Source organism: Oncorhynchus keta, chromosome 17 (genome assembly GCF_023373465.1).
Source record: "Oncorhynchus keta strain PuntledgeMale-10-30-2019 chromosome 17, Oket_V2, whole genome shotgun sequence".
Lineage (NCBI taxonomy): Eukaryota > Metazoa > Chordata > Actinopteri > Salmoniformes > Salmonidae > Oncorhynchus > Oncorhynchus keta.
Window position 1 is genome coordinate 59,635,417 of NC_068437.1, and position 22,311 is coordinate 59,657,727.

At 47.9% G+C, this 22,311-nt stretch overlaps 1 protein-coding gene and 2 long non-coding RNA genes across 33 annotated transcripts in view; 1 reads left to right on the forward strand and 2 right to left on the reverse strand.

The window, feature by feature from the left end:
* pnpla2 (patatin-like phospholipase domain containing 2) overlaps positions 1-6,027 on the reverse strand; it is a 34,718-nt gene extending 28,691 nt beyond the window's left edge. For all 16 annotated transcript variants that reach the window (XR_008067217.1, XR_008067216.1, XR_008067214.1 and 13 more), the window contains exons 1-3: positions 5,442-6,027; positions 4,937-5,169; positions 667-732 (exon numbers count right to left, since the gene is read on the reverse strand). Coding sequence is in view for 1 of the 16 variants with exons in the window: in XM_052466804.1 (XP_052322764.1) it covers positions 667-732; positions 4,937-5,169; positions 5,442-5,628 (486 nt within the window). In the remaining 15 variants the exon portion in view is untranslated. The remainder of the gene's footprint in view (positions 1-666; positions 733-4,936; positions 5,170-5,441) is intronic.
* Positions 6,028-9,829: 3,802 nt separating this feature from the next.
* LOC127908429 (uncharacterized) lies at positions 9,830-22,054 on the reverse strand. 15 transcript variants are annotated; one of them, XR_008067320.1, is made up of 10 exons: positions 21,922-22,038; positions 20,744-20,841; positions 19,566-19,663; positions 19,321-19,467; positions 15,693-15,839; positions 14,220-14,366; positions 13,582-13,679; positions 11,032-11,080; positions 10,689-10,786; positions 9,985-10,061 (listed from the first exon to the last, which is right to left on the reverse strand). It is a non-coding gene; the product is annotated as an uncharacterized LOC127908429 (long non-coding RNA). The 15 variants fall into 15 exon arrangements; XR_008067310.1 differs by lacking the exon at positions 9,985-10,061 and adding an exon at positions 15,104-15,152 and having other exon boundaries at positions 10,642-10,786; XR_008067319.1 differs by lacking the exon at positions 9,985-10,061 and having other exon boundaries at positions 10,642-10,786; positions 14,220-14,317.
* Positions 10,663-17,156, forward strand: LOC127908430 (uncharacterized). Of its 2 annotated transcripts, XR_008067324.1 has the most exons (5): positions 10,663-10,798; positions 13,545-13,691; positions 13,936-13,984; positions 14,232-14,378; positions 17,076-17,156. It is a non-coding gene; the product is annotated as an uncharacterized LOC127908430 (long non-coding RNA). The 2 variants fall into 2 exon arrangements; XR_008067325.1 differs by lacking the exon at positions 13,545-13,691 and having other exon boundaries at positions 10,669-10,798.
* Positions 22,055-22,311: the final 257 nt, after the last annotated feature.

Sequence of the window (22,311 nt, forward strand, 5' to 3'; positions counted from 1 at the left end):
AGGAGAGGATAGAGGAGGAGAAGAGACAGACAGGAGAGGATAGAGGAGGAGAAGAGACAGACAGGAGAGGATAGAGGAAGAGAAGAGACAGACAGGGAGGGTTCAACGAGAGCAGGAGGGTAGAGAACTGGCTCTCCCTGAGCCAAGAAAGAAGGACAACAACAATACAAGGAAACCATAGTCAGGGAACGCGATTAAAGGTCAATAGGCTGGACGAACTTTGAGCTTGACCAATCACAGTGAGGAAAAGGGAGAGCTTGACCAATAAGAGTCAAGGAGAGGGGAGAGCCAACAATTCATTTTGAAAACGATCACATCTGTTCTAAAACGGTCACTACTGACAACAGCCGTGTATGTTTTGCACCATACACACGGTTTGTCTGTTTTGAAATGGTGCTCTGTATGTTTGTGTTGTGTAGAATCCACTTAAATGATAACAAGAGTTCCCACCATATGGCCAAGATGGAAAACCAGAATGGGCTATATCGTAAACATCAAAAAATAAAATACACTTTTCTGGTCTTAAATTTAAAGGTTAAAATGTAGGCATAAGGTTCCCAGTGTGGTTAGGGTTTAAACATCAGATTCTAAGAAGAGAAATTGTAAAACTTCGGGCTTGCACATTGGCCAGATAGTGACAACCAATAAGAAGGGAGTTGTACTCACTACACCCTGCAGTGTCGGAGGGATCAGTCCACAGTACACAGGGATGTAGGCACTGCAGACACAGGCCTGGATCAGAACACAACACATTCTTATGAGTCTAGGACACACACACACACACACACACACGCAGGCATGCACACACACACGCACACACACACACACACACACACACACACACACACACACACACACACGCAGGCATGCACACACACACACACACACGCACACACACATACACACACACACACACACGCACATGCACACACACACACACACACACACACACACACACACACACACACACACACACACACACACACACACACACACACACACACACACACACACACACACACACACACACAGCAGGCATGCACACACGCACACACACGCACACACACATACACACACACACACACACACACACACACACACACACACACACACACACACACACACACACGGCATTATTATTGTTAAACAACATCACAACACAAATGAGAACGTGTGTGTGTGTGTGTGTGTGTGTGTGTGTGTGTGTGTGTGTGTGTGTGTGTGTGTGTGTGTGTGTGTGTGTGTGTGTGTGTGTGTGTACTTGTGGCACAATTTCATGGTCTTGTGTGTCAATGTCTCGATCGGTGACATCGTAATGGAACGTCTCAGTATTTAATGGTTTCAGTTCAGAAGATACTTTGGCTCGAGGTGAGTACTTGGGACACTCACGTGCATTAGGTCAATGGGAGTGTTGGTATCGATATGTGGGTTTATAAGATGTTTAATGCTCTGTGACCGTCTCAATAACAGTGAGCCTATACCTACATTTCTCAGTATTTCAAGCAAATCAGCTTCAATTCACAAGATAATTTTATACAGCAAGTGAATGTTTTAAAACTCTCACCTGCACTTAGCATTATGAATATGAGATGTTTCTTGTCAGTCTCAAAACGAGCTCTCTATTGGCCGCTTTCCCCAAACAGAAGTTAAAGCTAGTCTGGACTAAAAAAATCCCTTCCAATAGTAAAGTCTCAGACAGACTGACAAAGAAGTTACCATAGAACTGTCCTGACTAGTGGCGGTGATAGTGAAGCAAATAACTGGTCAGTTTCACGGTAGTTGACCGTTAATTAACATAAACACATTTAGCATCTCCTGGACTCCACAGACAGACATAGACTAAAAGCCACTTTAAAAAGTCTAATAAATCCATGTAATATAGCCTACACCTTCACAATAAATCCATGTAATATAGCCTACACCTTCACAATAAACCCATTATTTATTTTAGACCGGTCTAAAGAAGCATGATAATAGAAAATGACGTCTAACAGAACAGAATAACATACTCTGAGTTGTCTGTCTGTTAGGTCCTGATCTGGCTGTGCCAAATGGCTGTAGGCTACACTAGTTCATTTAGTTGTCCTTATGTTAGGTCCTGATCTGGCTGTGGGCTACACTAGTTCATTTAGTTGTCCTTATGTTAGGCCCTGATCTGGCTGTGGGCTACACTAGTTCATTTAGTTGTCCTTATGTTAGGTCCTGATCTGGCTATGCCATATGGCTGTGGGCTACACCAGTTCATTTAGCAGACAAGATTAGCTTAGAATTCCATGGCATTATTTTTAATATTATTTTATATTATGAAGAATAAAATTGAACAAAGCTGAATAAAATCGTAATATTTTCTCCAAACGATTTGAGGGATTGTTGCAGCTTCGGCTATTCTGTGTTGAAGCGGTTACGAAAGAAATAGGTATTGCTATTTGCTTCATTTAGAGTTATTTATGTAACTTTAGTTGTTCTACAAACCTATATGTTTTGATGTTTAATACATTGTAAGGCTGCACGATGAGACTCTGATGATAATTAGAAAAAAAGTATCTTGAAAGGCTTGAGCTCTGCTTTGTTTGTTTTTTTGCGCCGGCTGTACACACTACATCAGTCTCTCATTCACAATGAGACAAACCCTTGATAATGCCTCGAATATCACGGTGGCATCCCCTTTGTGGCCATAATGCCCCCTAAAAAAAAACATGCCTTTTGTGGCCTGGAGAGCTGTGTTGTGGCCTGGAGAGCTGCGCTGTGGCCTGGAGAGCTGCGTTGTGGCCTGGAGAGCTGCTTTGTGGCCTGGAGAGCTGCGCTGTGGCCTGGAGAGCTGTGTTGTAGCCTGGAGAGCTGCGTTGTGGCCTGGAGAGCTGCGCTGTGGCATGGAGAGCTGCGTTGTGGCCTGGAGAGCTGCGTTGTGGCATGGAGAGCTGCGTTGTGGCATGGAGAGCTGCGTTGTGGCCTGGAGGTTAGGCTTTAAAGCATGTTGGCTCTAAATGAGATGTGGGACTATGATTTGAAAAAGTCACGAAGAAAAGGCATTGCTTCTTGCCTTACGCTGGGCATCCTTCACAAGTGATTGGCTAATATTGTCACCCATCAGACTATTCTTGATTTAATCTTGTCTTTACATATACTAAATAATATACAGTTTAAGCAAAATATATTTAAACTCGTTTTTTTCACAATTCCTGACATGTAATCCCAGTAAAATGTCCTGTCTTAGGTCAGTTAGGATTCCCTTTCTTTATTTTAATCATGTGAAATGTCAGAATAATAGTAGAGAGAATTATTTTTTCAGCTTTTATTTCTTTCATCTCATGCCCAGTGGGTCAGAAGTTTACATACACTCAATTAGTATTTGGTAGCATTCCTGACTGATGTCTTGAGATGTTGCTTCAATATATCCACATCATTTTGTTTTGTGAAGTGCACCAGTCCCTCCTGCAGCAAAGCACCCCACAACATGATGCTGCCACCCCCGTGCTTCACGGTTGGGATGGTGTTCTTCGGCTTGGAAGCCTCACCCTTTTTCCTCCAAACATAACGATGGTCAATATGGCCAAACAGCTCTATTTCTGTTTCATCAGACCAAAGGACATTTCTCCAAAAAGTGCGATCTTTGTCCCCATATGCAAACCGTAGTCTGGCTTTTTTTATGGCGGTTTTGGAGCAGTGTCTTCTTCCTTGCTGAGCGGCCTTTCAGGTTATGTAGATATAGGACTCGTTTTACTGTGGACATAGATACTTTTGTACCTATGGCCTCCAGCATCTTCACAAGGTCCTTTGCTGTTGTTCTGAGATTGTTATTGACCAAATATTTATTTTCCACCATAATTTGCAAATAAATTCATTAAAAATCCTACAATGTGATTTTCTGGATTTTTTTTCTAATTTTGCCTGTCATAGTTGAAGTGTACCTATGATGAAAATTACAGGCCTCTCTCATCTTTTTAAGTGGGAAAACTTGCACAATTGGTGGCTGACTAAATACTTTTTTGCCCCACTGTACATAGAGAATGGAGGACGCTTTCCCATTGTTCATTTTCATGCCAGCCAGGTAGGCTATATTCCTGTTGTAAAGAGAAGCAATGTGCTTCATATTAGTAATGTTGAGAAATAAATATAGAACACGTATCTGTTGGGATCCTCCTCTTTTTATTAGAGGCCATCACTCTGTTTTCTCGTGCTATTGCATAGCCTATAGAAATGTTGTGCAACATGAGCTCATGGGTTCTCATGAAGAGTTTGATTAGATTTTCAACTACATTTGCAGTGATGTCAGAGTGATTAGAGGGACAACAGAGTGCGTAGTACCAGGCAGTCAGCCAGTTTGGCAGGATACTAATGACCAGCAGCAGCAGAGCTTGAAGAAGCCTAATTAAAGGGACTAAACAGGTGAACGTGGAATTTGACTGCGTTCATGATTCGTGACCGCCGGTGTGGCGGTAATACGGTCACCACAACAGCCCTAGTCATGATACAACGGGATGTGCCAGATAACAAGCAAGCAGCATTAGTTCAGGTGCTTTGGAAAAAAAATCACGATTTTGCAACTGCTTCTTTAGATTTTTGGAAAGGGGAGGGGACATTTAGACTTGCAAAGAGAGAGAGGGTAGAGCTCCCTTGTTCCGGTTCCAATCTCTTCTGGACCCAGAACTTAATCAACCATCTGACAAATTACGCAAAATGTTTGTTCTGGGTTAACCTGAGATTATTTCACTAGAATAGAATCTCCATGGAGAATGTTTTTGTCTGTCATAGTTGAAGTGTATCTATGATGAAAATTACAGGCCTCTAACCTGAGATTATTTCAATAGAATAGAATCTCCATGGAGAATGTTTTTTTTTTTTGTCCAGGATCAGGCTTAATCTGTGTCTGGGAAACCAGTCCTATGTGTCTCAATGGTCATTTATTCCGATCAGAACATGTTTTTTGGACCCTCACCTGCACCAGCTCCTCCTTGCTGTTGAAGTGGGACACCAAGACATTCTCTCCGTCGGTCACCCTGGTCAGTGATATGCCCAGCCTCCCTGTGGCTCTGTGGTGGGAATCGGGTGGCAGGGTTTTATACAGCATGTTACGCATGATCTTGACCAGGTTGAAAGACGGATGCATAGGACCCAGGAAACGCTTCCGGGCATCCTTAGCCACATCAATGATGTTGGCGCCTGCCTCACCTGATGAGGAATTCAGGAAGATGACAGAATATTGTTATTATACAGTATGTCACGGATCATTAGACCTGTCGTGTGTATGGTAACGTTATGTCGTTACGTCAAAATGGGCGTTTCTATTGTTGGCAACTGGAAAAACATGAATGTGTATCATTTTCACAGCAGACAATCAACATGCAAAGACAGGGCGGACAGCAAAGAAAAAGCACGAAACTGACACACACACACAGCCAAATTATGATGTAATAATTAGAGTAAAGTTCAGCGCTGCCTACCTAAACACGCTCCGGTGACCAGCGCAGATGCGGTGAGCGCCCCTGCCGATGCCCCGTATATGTGGCGAGCGTTGTGGACTAGAAAAGGACACTGTTCCAGTAGACAACTCGCTACACCAATATGATAGATCCCCAAGAAACCACAACCGGCAAAGGAAATGTTCCACGTAGAATCTAGAGGAAACATAGCGAGCCACTATCTGAGAGACAGTCGATTGAAAAGACAGAAAGCTCTGCAGAAGTTCACAACTAGTTATCTAAAGTGCTGGTAATAATACCACAGTCTTTGAATGTTCACAATGTGTGTAAAATTTCAGCTATTGGTAGTTGTTGTCCCCTTGTCGTTCCCTGAGCGATCTGTCTGTTTTCATATAGTTCAACACTTGACTTGACTGTCAACAAGTTGATTGTCTTTCTGTTCTCGAAGACATCTTCACCATTCCCTTCCTCACACGTTTATTCTTTTTGTAAGACTGTTGTTCGATAGTAACGTATTTGTCCAAAAAACAATCACTTTATCCAGGTGAAAACTGTTCAACATCTGTCATTGAAAGCTGTGTCCCCTCTCTGGCACTTTCGTTCTTCTCGGTCGCATTTGTGTACACAGCGAGGAGGAAGGGCGTGTTGTTTAACCGCAACGTCCAATCAGAATCTGTATCCCTGAAACACCCGTCCTATCAGTGGCTGAGTTCCATGTGACGGTCTCCTCACCCTCTATCTGCGGTCACTCAGAATATATTGGATTTTCTGAGAGGTGCTTTTCGGTGTCCCCGTTTGTCACCTGTCTCTGTCTCTGTTTTGACTATATCTTCTCTTACTCTTGAATGAAATTGGTCAACAGATTACTTACATGATTTTATTTTAAGTTGAGACAAGAATAAATTCATACTCTCGTCATACTTAGGAGTCAAATTGCTGTGTAGCTAATAAACGGTTTGTTATAGACCAGACCGTCATTGTAAATAACAATGTGTTCTTTAACTGACTTTCTTTTTTTTTTTTTTACATTGTCAACAAAGACCTCTGGGGACAAAAAAAAAAAATATTCCACCTCAGTAGGAATGTGTTTACATAGTTTAAAGACGCAATTGACAATAATATTGTTGTTTATAGCCATTGGCCCACATAAAAACGAGTGTTCTTCGATGGGACTGTGTGTTTATCAAGCAAATAATACACTTATTTTGTGCTTCCTTTGGTTTACACTTCGACAACAATGAACAATACAGTGTAGAGTGTCTGCTATCACATGGTACGAGAAAAACATGAAATAAACAATGGAACAAACTCCCTCACGACGCCAGGACAGCGGAGTCAATCACCACCTTCCGGAGACACCTGAAACCCCACCTCTTTAAGGAATACCTAGGATAGGATAAAGTAATCCTTCTCCCCCCTTAAAAGATTTAGATGCACTATTGTAAAGTGGCTGTTCCACTGGATGTCATAAGGTGAATGCACCAATTTGTAAGTCGCTCTGGATAAGAGCGTCTGCTAAATGACTTAAATGTAAATGTAGACAACAGACCAAGAAAGACTGTTGTCTGATTGCAACGTTCCTGCGCCAGAATCCAAAAAACAGCATTGTGCTTTACTTATAGTGCGATAACATCTGTTATATATGGGTCTAGGTAACTCCATTTGCATGATTTAATAAATAAAAAAATCCCCTTTTATACATATTTTGAGTGTTGTTCATGGCAAGAACAGAGTAGATGTTTGTATCTTGTGAAACAATTGTGAACAACTGTCAAAAACCCTGGAAAAACATTACCACATCATCAAGTAACGTGGCTGCAATTCCCCAATGGATAATTTTAGGACATTCACGGAATACATTGCTGCCAACAATAACAACATATTATATCATAACATCTGTTTGTTTCTCCCTATTAACCATCTCCCAGACTGGCATATGTATTTGTTTAAGTGTGTGTGTGTGTGTGTGTGTGTGTGTGTGTGTGTGTGTGTGTGTGTGTGTGTGTGTGTGTGTGTGTGTGTGTGTGTGTGTGTGTGTGTGTGTAGTAGTAGAATATGAATATGTTCTATAATGATATCATATGTATACACTATGAATATATCATATTATGAAACCAAACTTCTGTGACACACACACACACACACACACACACACACACACACACACACACACACACACACTCTGTAACGGCTCTCGTTTGTCAAATGAATAGTGGACCAAGGCGCAGCGTGGAAAGTGTTCATGATTTTAATATTCAAAAAAACAAAATAACAAACGTGAAAACGAAAGCGCCCAGTTCCGTCAGGCAGAAACCACTAAAACAGGAAACCAGACCGAAATGTTCTATGTTCTCTATTTCTTTGTTTTATATATGATCCCCAATCAGAGACAACGATAGACAGCTGCCTCTGATTAGGAACCACACTCGGCAAAACAACAAAGAAATAGAAAACATAGACTTTCCCACCCGAGTCACACCCTGACCTAACCGAACACAGAGAGTAAATAAGGATGTCTAAGGTCAGGGCGTGACAGAGACACACATACAGTATTTCCCAATGACCATAAACAGTTCTAATCTGAATCCTTAAATAGCCCATGACTAATGTTGCTGTTAGGGATCAATCATCACAATCAACAATGGGGAATAACTTCAGACAAAGTCATTTGAGTTGCTTTAAAATGTTTCTTATTTTATGTCCCTGTACATGTAAATGCACGGAACCAAAATAATCAAATCAAATCAAATCAAATTTATTTATATAGCCCTTCGTACATCAGCTGATATCTCTTACCGTGAAATGCTGAATACAACAGGTAGACCTTACCGTGAAATGCTAAATACAACAGGTAGACCTTACTGTGAAATGCTGAATACAACAGGTGTAGTAGACCTTACTGTGAAATGCTGAATACAACAGGTAGACCTTACCGTGAAATGCTGAATACAACAGGTAGACCTTACTGTGAAATGCTGAATACAACAGGTAGACCTTACTGTGAAATGCTGAATACAACAGGTGTGCTGAGAGACCTTACCGTGAAATGCTGAATGTATTGTATGTATGTATCAGCTGATATCTCAAAGTGCTGTACAGAAAAAAATAGAAACGCAACATGTAAAGTGTTGGTCCCAGTGTTTCATGAGCTGAAATTAAAGAAATGTGTCTAGTTAGCAGTGTGGCATATCAATAAGCTGAATAAACAGTGTGATTATTACACAGGTGCACCTTGTACTGGGGTCAATAAATGGCCACTTTAAAATGTTCCGTTTTGTCACACAACACAATGCCACAGATGTCTCAAGTTTTGAGGGAGCGTGCAATTGATATGCTGACTGTAGAGCTGTTGCCAGGAATTTAAGCCACTTCCAACATTGTTATAGAGAATTTGGCAGTACGTCCAACCAGCCTGACAACCGCAGACCACGTCTAACCAGGCCAGCCCAGGACCTCCACATCCGGCTTCTTCACCTGAGGGATCGTCTCAGACCAGCCACTCAGACAGCTGATGAAACTGTGGGTTTGCTTAATCCTGAGGCCCATTGTCGTGCCATTCATCCTCTGCCATCACCTCATGTTTCAGTATGATAATGCACGACACCATGTCGCAAGGATCTGTACACAATTCCTGGAAGCTGAAAATGTCCCAGTTTTTCCATGGCCTGCATACTCAGACATGTCACCCATTGAGCATGTTTGGGATGCTCTGGATTGACGTGTACAACAGCATGTTCCAGTTCCCACCAATATCCAGCAACTTCACACAGCCAGTAAAGATGATTGGGACATTCCACAGGCCACAACCAACAGCCTGATCAACTCTATGTGAAGGAGATGTGTCAACAGGTGCATGAGGCTAATGGTGGTCACACCAGATACTGACTGGTTTTCTGATCCACACTCCTATTGTTTTATTAAGGCATCTGTGACCAACAAATGCATATCTGTACTCCAAGTCATGTGAAATCCATAGATTAGGGCCCAATTTATTTATTTCAATTGACTGATTTCCTTATGCTGAACTGTAACTCAATAAAACCTTAGAAATTGCATGTTGCATTTGTATTTTTGTTCAGTATAGAAATAGAAAATTTGAGTGTCCATAATCCTAATCTCTAAAAACTAGAACCAAATCTTACGTTTGGCACATATAGATGTTTTCGTCTTTCATGAGAGACTCATAATACAACAACTCTCTGTTGTTTAACTCTGTCAAAGGTTCATCCGAGACAGTGATTACGCAAAGGAGAGAGATACTTATTTTCCCAATTCAACTCTGGACCTGGAAGCCAGTTCCACTCCTTATTTTCATTGTTCCCCTCTAATCAAGGTCTGGTTTAGACCTGGGACACCAGGTGGGTGATTCCCCTCTAATCAGGGCCTGATTTAGACCTGGGATACCAGCTGGGTGATTCCCCTCTAATCAGGGCCTGATTTAGACCTGGGACACCAGGTGGGTGATTCCCCTCTAATCAGGGACTGATTTAGACCTGGGACACCAGGTGGGTGATTCCCCCATGATCAGGGACTGATTTAGACCTGGGACACCAGGTGGTTGATTCCCCCTCTAATCAGGGACTGATTTAGACCTGGGACACCAGGTGGGTGATTCCCCTCTAATCAGGGACTGATTTAGACCTGGGACACCAGGTGGGTGATTCCCCTCTAATCAGGGCCTGATTTAGACCTGGGATACCAGCTGGGTGATTCCCCTCTAATCAGGGCCTGATTTAGACCAGGGACACCAGGTGGGTGATTCCCCAATCAGGGACTGATTTAGACCTGGGACACCAGGTGGTTGATTCCCCTCTAATCAGGGACTGAGACCTGGGACACCAGGTGGGTGATTCCCCTCTAATCAGGGACTGATTTAGACCTGGGACACCAGGTGGGTGATTCCCCTCAACCAGGGACTGATTTAGACCAGGGACACCAGGTGGGTGATTCCCCTCTAATCGGGGACTGATTTAGACCTGGGACACCAGGTGGGTGATTCCCCCTAACCAGGGACTGAGTTAGACCTGGGACACCAGGTGGGTGATTCCCCTCTAATCAGGGACTGATTTAGACCTGGGACACCAGGTGGTTGATTCCCTCTAATCGGGGACTGATTTAGACCTGGGATACCAGCTGGGTGATTCCCCTCTAATCAGGGCCTGATTTAGACCAGGGACACCAGGTGGGTGATTCCCCTCTAATCAGGGACTGATTTAGACCTGGGACACCAGGTGGTTGATTCCCCTCTAATCAGGGACTGATTTAGACCTGGGACACCAGGTGGGTGATTCCCCTCTAATCAGGGACTGATTTAGACCTGGGACACCAGGTGGGTGATTCCCCTCTAATCAGGGACTGATTTAGACCTGGGACACCAGGTGGTTGATTCCCCTCTAATCAGGGACCGATTTAGACCTGGGACACCAGGTGGGTGATTCCCCTCTAATCAGGGACTGATTTAGACCTGGGATACCAGGTGGGTGATTCCCCTCTAATCAGGGCCTGATTTAGACCTGGGACACCAGGTGGGTGATTCCCCTCTAATCAGGGACTGATTTAGACCTGGGATACCAGGTGGGTGATTCCCCTCTAATCAGGGACCGATTTAGACCTGGGACACCAGGTGGGTGATTCCCCTCTAATCAGGGACTGAGTTAGACCTGGGACACCAGGTGGGTGATTCCCCTCTAATCAGGGACTGATTTAGACCTGGGACATCAGGTGGGTGATTCCCCTCTAATCAGGGACTGGTTTAGGCCTGGGACACCAGGTGGGTGATTCCCCTCTAATCAGGGACTGATTTAGACCTGGGACATCAGGTGGGTGATTCCCCTCTAATCAGAGACTGATTTAGACCTGGGACACCAGGTATGTGATTCCCCTCTAATCAGGGACTGATTTAGACCTGGGACACCAGGTATGTGATACCCCTCTAATCAGGGACTGATTTAGACCTGGGACACCAGGTGGGTGATTCCCCTCTTATCAGGGACTGATTTAGATCTAGGACACCAGGTGTGTGATTCCCCTCTAATCAGGGACTGATTTAGACCTGGGACACCAGGTGGGTGATTCCCCTCTAATCAGGGACTGATTTAGATCAAAGACACCAGGTGTGTGATTCCCCTCTAATCAGGGCCTGGTTTAGACCAGGGACACCAGGTGTGTGATTCCCTTCTAATCAGGGACTGATTTAGACCTGGGACGCCAGGTGGGTGATTCCCCTCTAATCAGGGCCTGGTTTAGACCTGGGATACCAGCTGGGTGATTCCCCTCTAATCAGGGCCTGATTTAGACCAGGGACACCAGGTGGGTGATTCCCCTCTAATCAGGGACTGATTTAGACCTGGGACACCAGGTGGGTGATTCCCCTCTAACCAGGGACTGAGTTAGACCTGGGACACCAGGTGGGTGATTCCCCTCTAATCAGGGACTGATTTAGACCTGGGACACCAGGTGGGTGAGTCCCCTCTAATCAGGGACTGGTTTAGACCTGGGACACCAGGTGGGTGATTCCCCTCTAATCAGGGACTGATTTAGACCTGGGACACCAGGTATGTGATTCCCCTCTAATCAGGGACTGATTTAGACCTGGGACGCCAGGTGGGTGATTCCCCTCTAATCAGGGCCTGGTTTAGACCAGGGACACCAGGTGTGTGATTCCCCTCTAATCAGGGACTGATTTAGACCTGGGACGCCAGGTGGGTGATTCCCCTCTAATCAGGGCCTGATTTAGACATGGGACACCAGGTGGGTGATTCCCCTCTTATCAGGGACTGATTTAGATCTAGGACACCAGGTGTGTGATTCCCCTCTAATCAGGGACTGATTTAGACCTGGGACACCAGGTGGGTGATTCCCCTCTAATCAGGGACTGATTTAGACCTGGGACGCCAGGTGGGTGATTCCCCTCTAATCAGGGCCTGGTTTAGACCAGGGACACCAGGTGTGTGATTCCCCTCTAATCAGGGACTGATTTAGACCTGGGACATCAGGTGGGTGATTCCCCTCTAATCAGGGACTGATTTAGACCTGGGACACCAGGTATGTGATTCCCCCTCTAATCAGGGACTGATTTAGACCTGGGACACCAGGTATGTGATACCCCTCTAATCAGGGACTGATTTAGACCTGGGACACCAGGTGGGTGATTCCCCTCTTATCAGGGACTGATTTAGATCTAGGACACCAGGTGTGTGATTCCCCTCTAATCAGGGACTGATTTAGACCTGGGACGCCATGTATGTGATTCCCCCTCTCATCTGGGACTGATTTAGACCTGGGACACCAGGTGGGTGATTCCCCTCTAATCAGGGACTGATTTAGATCAAAGACACCAGGTGTGTGATTCCCCTCTAATCAGGGCCTGGTTTAGACCAGGGACACCAGGTGTGTGATTCCCTTCTAATCAGGGACTGATTTAGACCTGGGACGCCAGGTGGGTGATTCCCCTCTAATCAGGGCCTGGTTTAGACCTGGGATACCAGCTGGGTGATTCCCCTCTAATCAGGGCCTGATTTAGACCAGGGACACCAGGTGGGTGATTCCCCTCTAATCAGGGCCTGATTTAGACATGGGACACCAGGTGGGTGATTCCCCTCTTATCAGGGACTGATTTAGATCTAGGACACCAGGTGTGTGATTCCCCTCTAATCAGGGACTGATTTAGACCTGGGACACCAGGTGGGTGATTCCCCTCTAATCAGGGACTGATTTAGACCTGGGACGCCAGGTGGGTGATTCCCCTCTAATCAGGGCCTGGTTTAGACCAGGGACACCAGGTGTGTGATTCCCCTCTAATCAGGGACTGATTTAGACCTGGGACGCCAGGTGGGTGATTTCCCTCTAATCAGGGCCTGGTTTAGACATGGGACACCAGGTGGGTGATTCCCCTCTAATCAGGGCCTGATTTAGACCTGGGATACCAGCTGGGTGATTCCCCTCTAATCAGGGCCTGATTTAGACCAGGGACACCAGGTGGGTGATTCCCCTCTAATCAGGGACTGATTTAGACCTGGGACACCAGGTGGGTGATTCCCCTCTAATATGGGACTGAGTTAGACCTGGGACAGCAGGTGGGTGATTCCCCTCTAATCAGGGACTGATTTAGACCTGGGAAACCAGGTGGGTGATTCCCCTCTATTCAGGGACTGAGTTAGACCTGGGACACCAGGTGGGTGATTCCCCTCTAATCAGGGACTGATTTAGACCTGGGACACCAGGTGGGTGATTCCCCTCTAATCAGGGACTGATTTAGACCTGGGACACCAGGTGGGTGATTCCCTGTACTCAGGGCCTGAGTTAGACCTGGGACAGCAGGTGGGTGATTCCCCTCTAATCAGGGACTAATTTAGACCTGGGATACCAGGTGGGTGATTCCCCTCTAATCAGGGACCGATTTAGACCTCGGACACCAGGTGGGTGATTCCCCTCTAATCAGGGACTGAGTTAGACCTGGGACACCATGTGGGTGATTCCCCTCTAATCAGGGACTGATTTAGACCTGGGACATCAGGTGGGTGATTCCCCTCTAATCAGGGACTGATTTAGACCTGGGACACCAAGTGGGTGATTCCCTCTCTAATCAGGGACTGATTTAGACCTGGGACACCAGGTATGTGATTCCCCCTCTCATCAGGGACTGATTTAGACCTGGGACACCAGGTGGGTGATTCCCCTCTAATCAGGGACTGATTTAGACCTGGGACACCAGGTGGGTGATTCCCCTCTAATCAGGGACTGATTTAGATCAAAGACACCAGGTATGTGATTCCCCTCTAATCAGGGACTGATTTAGACCTGGGACACCAGGTGGGTGATTCCCCTCTAATCAGGGACTGATTTAGACCTGGGACACCAGGTGGGTGATTCCCCTCTAATCAGGGACTGATTTAGACCTGGGACACCAGGTGGGTGATTCCCCTCTAATCAGGGACTGATTTAGACCTGGGACACCAGGTGGGTGATTCCCTTTCTAATCAGGGACTGATTTAGACCTGGGATACCAGCTGGGTGATTCCCCTCTAATCAGGGACTGGTTTAGACCTGGGATACCAGCTGGGTGATTCCCCTCTAATCAGGGACTGATTTAGACCTGGGACACCAGGTGGGTGATTCCCCTCTAATCCGGGACTGATTTAGACCTGGGACGCCAGGTATGTGATTCCCCCTCTCATCAGGGACTGATTTAAACCTGGGACACCAGGTGGGTGATTCCCCTCTAATCAGGGACTGATTTAGATCAAAGACACCAGGTGTGTGATTCCCCTCTAATCAGGGACTGATTTAGACCGGGGACACCAGGTGGGTGATTCACCTCTAATCAGGGCCTGGTTTAGACCAGGGACACCAGGTATGTGATTCCCCTCTAATCAGGGACTGATTTAGACCTGGGACGCCAGGTGGGTGATTCCCCTCTAATCAGGGCCTGGTTTAGACCAGGGACACCAGGTGTGTGATTCCCCTCTAATCGGGGACTGATTTAGACCTGGGACGCCAGGTGGGTGATTCCCCTCTAATCAGGGCCTGGTTTAGACATGGGACACCAGGTGGGTGATTCCCCTCTAATCAGGGCCTGATTTAGACCTGGGATACCAGCTGGGTGATTCCCCTCTAATCAGGGACTGGTTTAGACCTGGGATACCAGCTGGGTGATTCCCCTCTAATCAGGGACTGATTTAGACCTGGGACACCAGGTGGGTGATTCCCCTCTAATCAGGGACTGATTTAGACCTGGGACACCAGGTGGGTGATTCCCTGTACTCAGGGCCTGAGTTAGACCTGGGACAGCAGGTGGGTGATTCCCCTCTAATCAGGGACTAATTTAGACCTGGGATACCAGGTGGGTGATTCCCCTCTAATCAGGGACCGATTTAGACCTCGGACACCATGTGAGTGATTCCCCTCTAATCAGGGACTGATTTAGACCTGGGACATCAGGTGGGTGATTCCCCTCTAATCAGGGACTGGTTTAGGCCTGGGACACCAGGTGGGTGATTCCCCTCTAATCGGGGACTGATTTAGACCTGGGACATCAGGTGGGTGATTCCCCTCTAATCAGGGATTGATTTAGACCTGGGACACCAGGTATGTGATTCCCCCTCTAATCAGGGACTGATTTAGACCTGGAACACCAGGTATGTGATTCCCCCTCTAATCAGGGACTGATTTAGACCTGGGACACCAGGTGGGTGATTCCCCTCTTATCAGGGACTGATTTAGATCTAGGACACCAGGTGTGTGATTCCCCTCTAATCAGGGACTGATTTAGACCTGGGACACCAGGTGGGTGATTCCCCTCTAATCAGGGACTGATTTAGACCTGGGACACCAGGTGGGTGATTCCCCTCTAATCAGGGACTGATTTAGACCTGGGACACCAGGTGGGTGATTCCCCTCTAATCAGGGACTGATTTAGACCTGGGACACCAGGTGGGTGATTCCCTTTCTAATCAGGGACTGATTTAGACCTGGGATACCAGCTGGGTGATTCCCCTCTAATCAGGGACTGGTTTAGACCTGGGATACCAGCTGGGTGATTCCCCTCTAATCAGGGACTGATTTAGACCTGGGACACCAGGTGGGTGATTCCCCTCTAATCCGGGACTGATTTAGACCTGGGACGCCAGGTATGTGATTCCCCCTCTCATCAGGGACTGATTTAGACCTGGGACACCAGGTGGGTGATTCCCCTCTAATCAGGGACTGATTTAGATCAAAGACACCAGGTGTGTGATTCCCCTCTAATCAGGGACTGATTTAGACCGGGGACACCAGGTGGGTGATTCACCTCTAATCAGGGCCTGGTTTAGACCAGGGACACCAGGTATGTGATTCCCCTCTAATCAGGGACTGATTTAGACCTGGGACGCCAGGTGGGTGATTCCCCTCTAATCAGGGCCTGGTTTAGACCAGGGACACCAGGTGTGTGATTCCCCTCTAATCAGGGACTGATTTAGACCTGGGACACCAGGTGGGTGATTCCCCTCTAATCAGGGACTGATTTAGACCAGGGACACCAGGTATGTGATTCCCCTCTAATCAGGGACTGATTTAGACCTGGGACGCCAGGTGGGTGATTCCCCTCTAATCAGGGCCTGGTTTAGACCAGGGACACCAGGTGTGTGATTCCCCTCTAATCAGGGACTGATTTAGACCTGGGACGCCAGGTGGGTGATTCCCCTCTAATCAGGGCCTGGTTTAGACCAGGGACACCAGGTGTGTGATTCCCCTCTAATCAGGGACTGATTTAGACCTGGGACGCCAGGTGGGTGATTCCCCTCTAATCAGGGCCTGGTTTAGACATGGGACACCAGGTGGGTGATTCCCCTCTAATCAGGGCCTGATTTAGACCTGGGATACCAGCTGGGTTATTCCCCTCTAATCAGGGACTGGTTTAGACCTGGGATACCAGCTGGGTGATTCCCCTCTAATCAGGGACTGATTTAGACCTGGGACACCAGGTGGGTGATTCCCCTCTAATCAGGGACTGATTTAGACCTGGGACACCAGGTGGGTGATTCCCTGTACTCAGGGCCTGAGTTAGACCTGGGACAGCAGGTGGGTGATTCCCCTAATCAGGGACTAATTTAGACCTGGGATACCAGGTGGGTGATTCCCCTCTAATCAGGGACCGATTTAGACCTCGGACACCAGGTGGGTGATTCCCCTCTAATCAGGGACTGAGTTAGACCTGGGACACCATGTGGGTGATTCCCCTCTAATCAGGGACTGATTTAGACCTGGGACATCAGGTGGGTGATTCCCCTCTAATCAGGGCCTGGTTTAGACATGGGACACCAGGTGGGTGATTCCCCTCTAATCAGGGCCTGATTTAGACCTGGGATACCAGCTGGGTTATTCCCCTCTAATCAGGGACTGGTTTAGACCTGGGATACCAGCTGGGTGATTCCCCTCTAATCAGGGACTGATTTAGACCTGGGACACCAGGTGGGTGATTCCCCTCTAATCAGGGACTGATTTAGACCTGGGACACCAGGTGGGTGATTCCCTGTACTCAGGGCCTGAGTTAGACCTGGGACAGCAGGTGGGTGATTCCCCTCTAATCAGGGACTAATTTAGACCTGGGATACCAGGTGGGTGATTCCCCTCTAATCAGGGACCGATTTAGACCTCGGACACCAGGTGGGTGATTCCCCTCTAATCAGGGACTGAGTTAGACCTGGGACACCATGTGGGTGATTCCCCTCTAATCAGGGACTGATTTAGACCTGGGACATCAGGTGGGTGATTCCCCTCTAATCAGGGACTGATTTAGACCTGGGACAACAAGTGGGTGATTCCCTCTCTAATCAGGGACTGATTTAGACCTGGGACACCAGGTATGTGATTCCCCCTCTCATCAGGGACTGATTTAGACCTGGGACACCAGGTGGGTGATTCCCCTCTAATCAGGGACTGATTTAGACCTGGGACACCAGGTGGGTGATTCCCCTCTAATCAGGGACTGATTTAGATCAAAGACACCAGGTGGGTGATTCCCCTCTAATCAGGGACTGATTTAGACCTGGGACACCAGGTGGGTGATTCCCCTCTAATCAGGGACTGATTTAGACCGGGGACACCAGGTGGGTGATTCACCTCTAATCAGGGCCTGGTTTAGACCAGGGACACCAGGTATGTGATTCCCCTCTAATCAGGGACTGATTTAGACCTTGGACACCAGGTGGGTGATTCCCCTCTAATCCGGGACTGATTTAGACCTGGGACGCCAGGTATGTGATTCCCCCTCTCATCAGGGACTGATTTAGACCTGGGACACCAGGTGGGTGATTCCCCTCTAATCAGGGACTGATTTAGATCAAAGACACCAGGTGTGTGATTCCCCTCTAATCAGGGACTGAGTTAGACCTGGGACACCAGGTGGGTGATTCCCCTCTAATCAGGGACTGATTTAGACCGGGGACACCAGGTGGGTGATTCACCTCTAATCAGGGCCTGGTTTAGACCAGGGACACCAGGTATGTGATTCCCCTCTAATCAGGGACTGATTTAGACCTGGGACGCCAGGTGGGTGATTCCCCTCTAATCAGGGCCTGGTTTAGACCAGGGACACCAGGTGTGTGATTCCCCTCTAATCAGGGACTGATTTAGACCTGGGACGCCAGGTGGGTGATTCCCCTCTAATCAGGGCCTGGTTTAGACATGGGACACCAGGTGGGTGATTCCCCTCTAATCAGGGCCTGATTTAGACCTGGGATACCAGCTGGGTGATTCCCCTCTAATCAGGGACTGGTTTAGACCTGGGATACCAGCTGGGTGATTCCCCTCTAATCAGGGACTGATTTAGACCTGGGACACCAGGTGGGTGATTCCCCTCTAATCAGGGACTGATTTAGACCTGGGACACCAGGTGGGTGATTCCCTGTACTCAGGGCCTGAGTTAGACCTGGGACAGCAGGTGGGTGATTCCCCTCTAATCAGGGACTAATTTAGACCTGGGATACCAGGTGGGTGATTCCCCTCTAATCAGGGACCGATTTAGACCTCGGACACCATGTGAGTGATTCCCCTCTAATCAGGGACTGATTTAGACCTGGGACATCAGGTGGGTGATTCCCCTCTAATCAGGGACTGGTTTAGGCCTGGGACACCAGGTGGGTGATTCCCCTCTAATCGGGGACTGATTTAGACCTGGGACATCAGGTGGGTGATTCCCCTCTAATCAGGGATTGATTTAGACCTGGGACACCAGGTATGTGATTCCCCCTCTAATCAGGGACTGATTTAGACCTGGAACACCAGGTATGTGATTCCCCCTCTAATCAGGGACTGATTTAGACCTGGGACACCAGGTGGGTGATTCCCCTCTTATCAGGGACTGATTTAGATCTAGGACACCAGGTGTGTGATTCCCCTCTAATCAGGGACTGATTTAGACCTGGGACACCAGGTGGGTGATTCCCCTCTAATCAGGGACTGATTTAGACCTGGGACACCAGGTGGGTGATTCCCCTCTAATCAGGGACTGATTTAGACCTGGGACACCAGGTGGGTGATTCCCCTCTAATCAGGGACTGATTTAGACCTGGGACACCAGGTGGGTGATTCCCTTTCTAATCAGGGACTGATTTAGACCTGGGATACCAGGTGGGTGATTCCCTGTACTCAGGGCCTGAGTTAGACCTGGGACACCAGGTGGGTGATTCCCCTCTAATCAGGGACTGATTTAGACCTGGGACACCAGGTGGGTGATTCCCCTCTAATCAGGGACTGATTTAGACCTGGGACACCAGGTGGGTGATTCCCTCTCTAATCAGGGACTGATTTAGACCTGGGACGCCAGGTGGGTGATTCCCCTCTAATCAGGGCCTGATTTAGACCTTGGATATCAGATGGGTGATTCCCCTCTAATCAGGGACTGGTTTAGACCTGGGATACCAGCTGGGTGATTCCCCTCTAATCAGGGACTTATTTAGACCTGGGACACCAGGTGGGTGATTCCCCTCTAATCAGGGACTGATTTAGACCTGGGACACCAGGTGGGTGATTCCCTGTACTCAGGGCCTGAGTTAGACCTGGGACAGCAGGTGGGTGATTCCCCTCTAATCAGGGACTAATTTAGACCTGGGATACCAGGTGGGTGATTCCCCTCTAATCAGGGACCGATTTAGACCTCGGACACCAGGTGGGTGATTCCCCTCTAATCAGGGACTGAGTTAGACCTGGGACACCATGTGGGTGATTCCCCTCTAATCAGGGACTGATTTAGACCTGGGACATCAGGTGGGTGATTCCCTTCTAATCAGGGACTGATTTAGACCTGGGACACCAAGTGGGTGATTCCCTCTCTAATCAGGGACTGATTTAGACCTGGGACACCAGGTATGTGATTCCCCCTCTCATCAGGGACTGATTTAGACCTGGGACACCAGGTGGGTGATTCCCCTCTAATCAGGGACTGATTTAGACCTGGGACGCCAGGTGGGTGATTCCCCTCTAATCAGGGCCTGGTTTAGACCAGGGACACCAGGTGTGTGATTCCCCTCTAATCAGGGACTGATTTAGACCTGGGATACCAGCTGGGTGATTCCCCTCTAATCAGGGACTGGTTTAGACCTGGGATACCAGCTGGGTGATTCCCCTCTAATCAGGGACTGATTTAGACCTGGGATACCAGCTGGGTGATTCCCCTCTAATCAGGGACTGGTTTAGACCTGGAATACCAGCTGGGTGATTCCCCTCTAATCAGGGACTGATTTAGACCTGGGACACCAGGTGGGTGATTCCCCTCTAATCAGGGACTGATTTAGACCTGGGACACCAGGTGGGGGATTCCCCTCTAATCAGGGACTGATTTAGACCTGGGACACCAGGTGGGTGATTCCCCTCTAATCAGGGACTGATTTAGACCTGGGACACCAGGTGGGTGATTCCCCTCTAATCAGGGACTGATTTAGACCTTGGACACCAGGTGGGTGATTCCCCTCTAATCCGGGACTGATTTAGACCTGGGACGCCAGGTATGTGATTCCCCCTCTCATCAGGGACTGATTTAGACCTGGGACACCAGGTGGGTGATTCCCCTCTAATCAGGGACTGATTTAGATCAAAGACACCAGGTGTGTGATTCCCCTCTAATCAGGGACTGATTTAGACCGGGGACACCAGGTGGGTGATTCACCTCTAATCAGGGCCTGGTTTAGACCAGGGACACCAGGTGGGTGATTCCCCTCTAATCCGGGACTGATTTAGACCTGGGACGCCAGGTGGGTGATTCCCCTCTAATCAGGGCCTGGTTTAGACATGGGACACCAGGTGGGTGATTCCCCTCTAATCAGGGCCTGATTTAGACCTGGGATACCAGCTGGGTGATTCCCCTCTAATCAGGGACTGGTTTAGACCTGGGATACCAGCTGGGTGATTCCCCTCTAATCAGGGACTGATTTAGACCTGGGACACCAGGTGGGTGATTCCCCTCTAATCAGGGACTGATTTAGACCTGGGACACCAGGTGGGTGATTCCCTGTACTCAGGGCCTGAGTTAGACCTGGGACAGCAGGTGGGTGATTCCCCTCTAATCAGGGACTAATTTAGACCTGGGATACCAGGTGGGTGATTCCCCTCTAATCAGGGACCGATTTAGACCTCGGACACCATGTGGGTGATTCCCCTCTAATCAGGGACTGATTTAGACCTGGGACATCAGGTGGGTGCTTCCCCTCTAATCAGGGACTGGTTTAGGCCTGGGACACCAGGTGGGTGATTCCCCTCTAATCGGGGACTGATTTAGACCTGGGACATCAGGTGGGTGATTCCCCTCTAATCAGGGATTGATTTAGACCTGGGACACCAGGTATGTGATTCCCCCTCTAATCAGGGACTGATTTAGACCTGGAACACCAGGTATGTGATTCCCCCTCTAATCAGGGACTGATTTAGACCTGGGACACCAGGTGGGTGATTCCCCTCTTATCAGGGACTGATTTAGATCTAGGACACCAGGTGTGTGATTCCCCTCTAATCAGGGACTGATTTAGACCTGGGACACCAGGTGGGTGATTCCCCTCTAATCAGGGACTGATTTAGACCTGGGACACCAGGTGGGTGATTCCCCTCTAATCAGGGACTGATTTAGACCTGGGACACCAGGTGGGTGATTCCCCTCTAATCAGGGACTGATTTAGACCTGGGACACCAGGTGGGTGATTCCCTCTCTAATCAGGGACTGATTTAGACCTGGGACACCAGGTGGGTGATTCCCTGTACTCAGGGCCTGAGTTAGACCTGGGACACCAGGTGGGTGATTCCCCTCTAATCAGGGACTGATTTAGACCTGGGACACCAGGTGTGTGATTCCCCTCTAATCAGGGACTGATTTAGACCTGGGACACCAGGTGGGTGATTCCCCTCTAATCAGGGCCTGATTTAG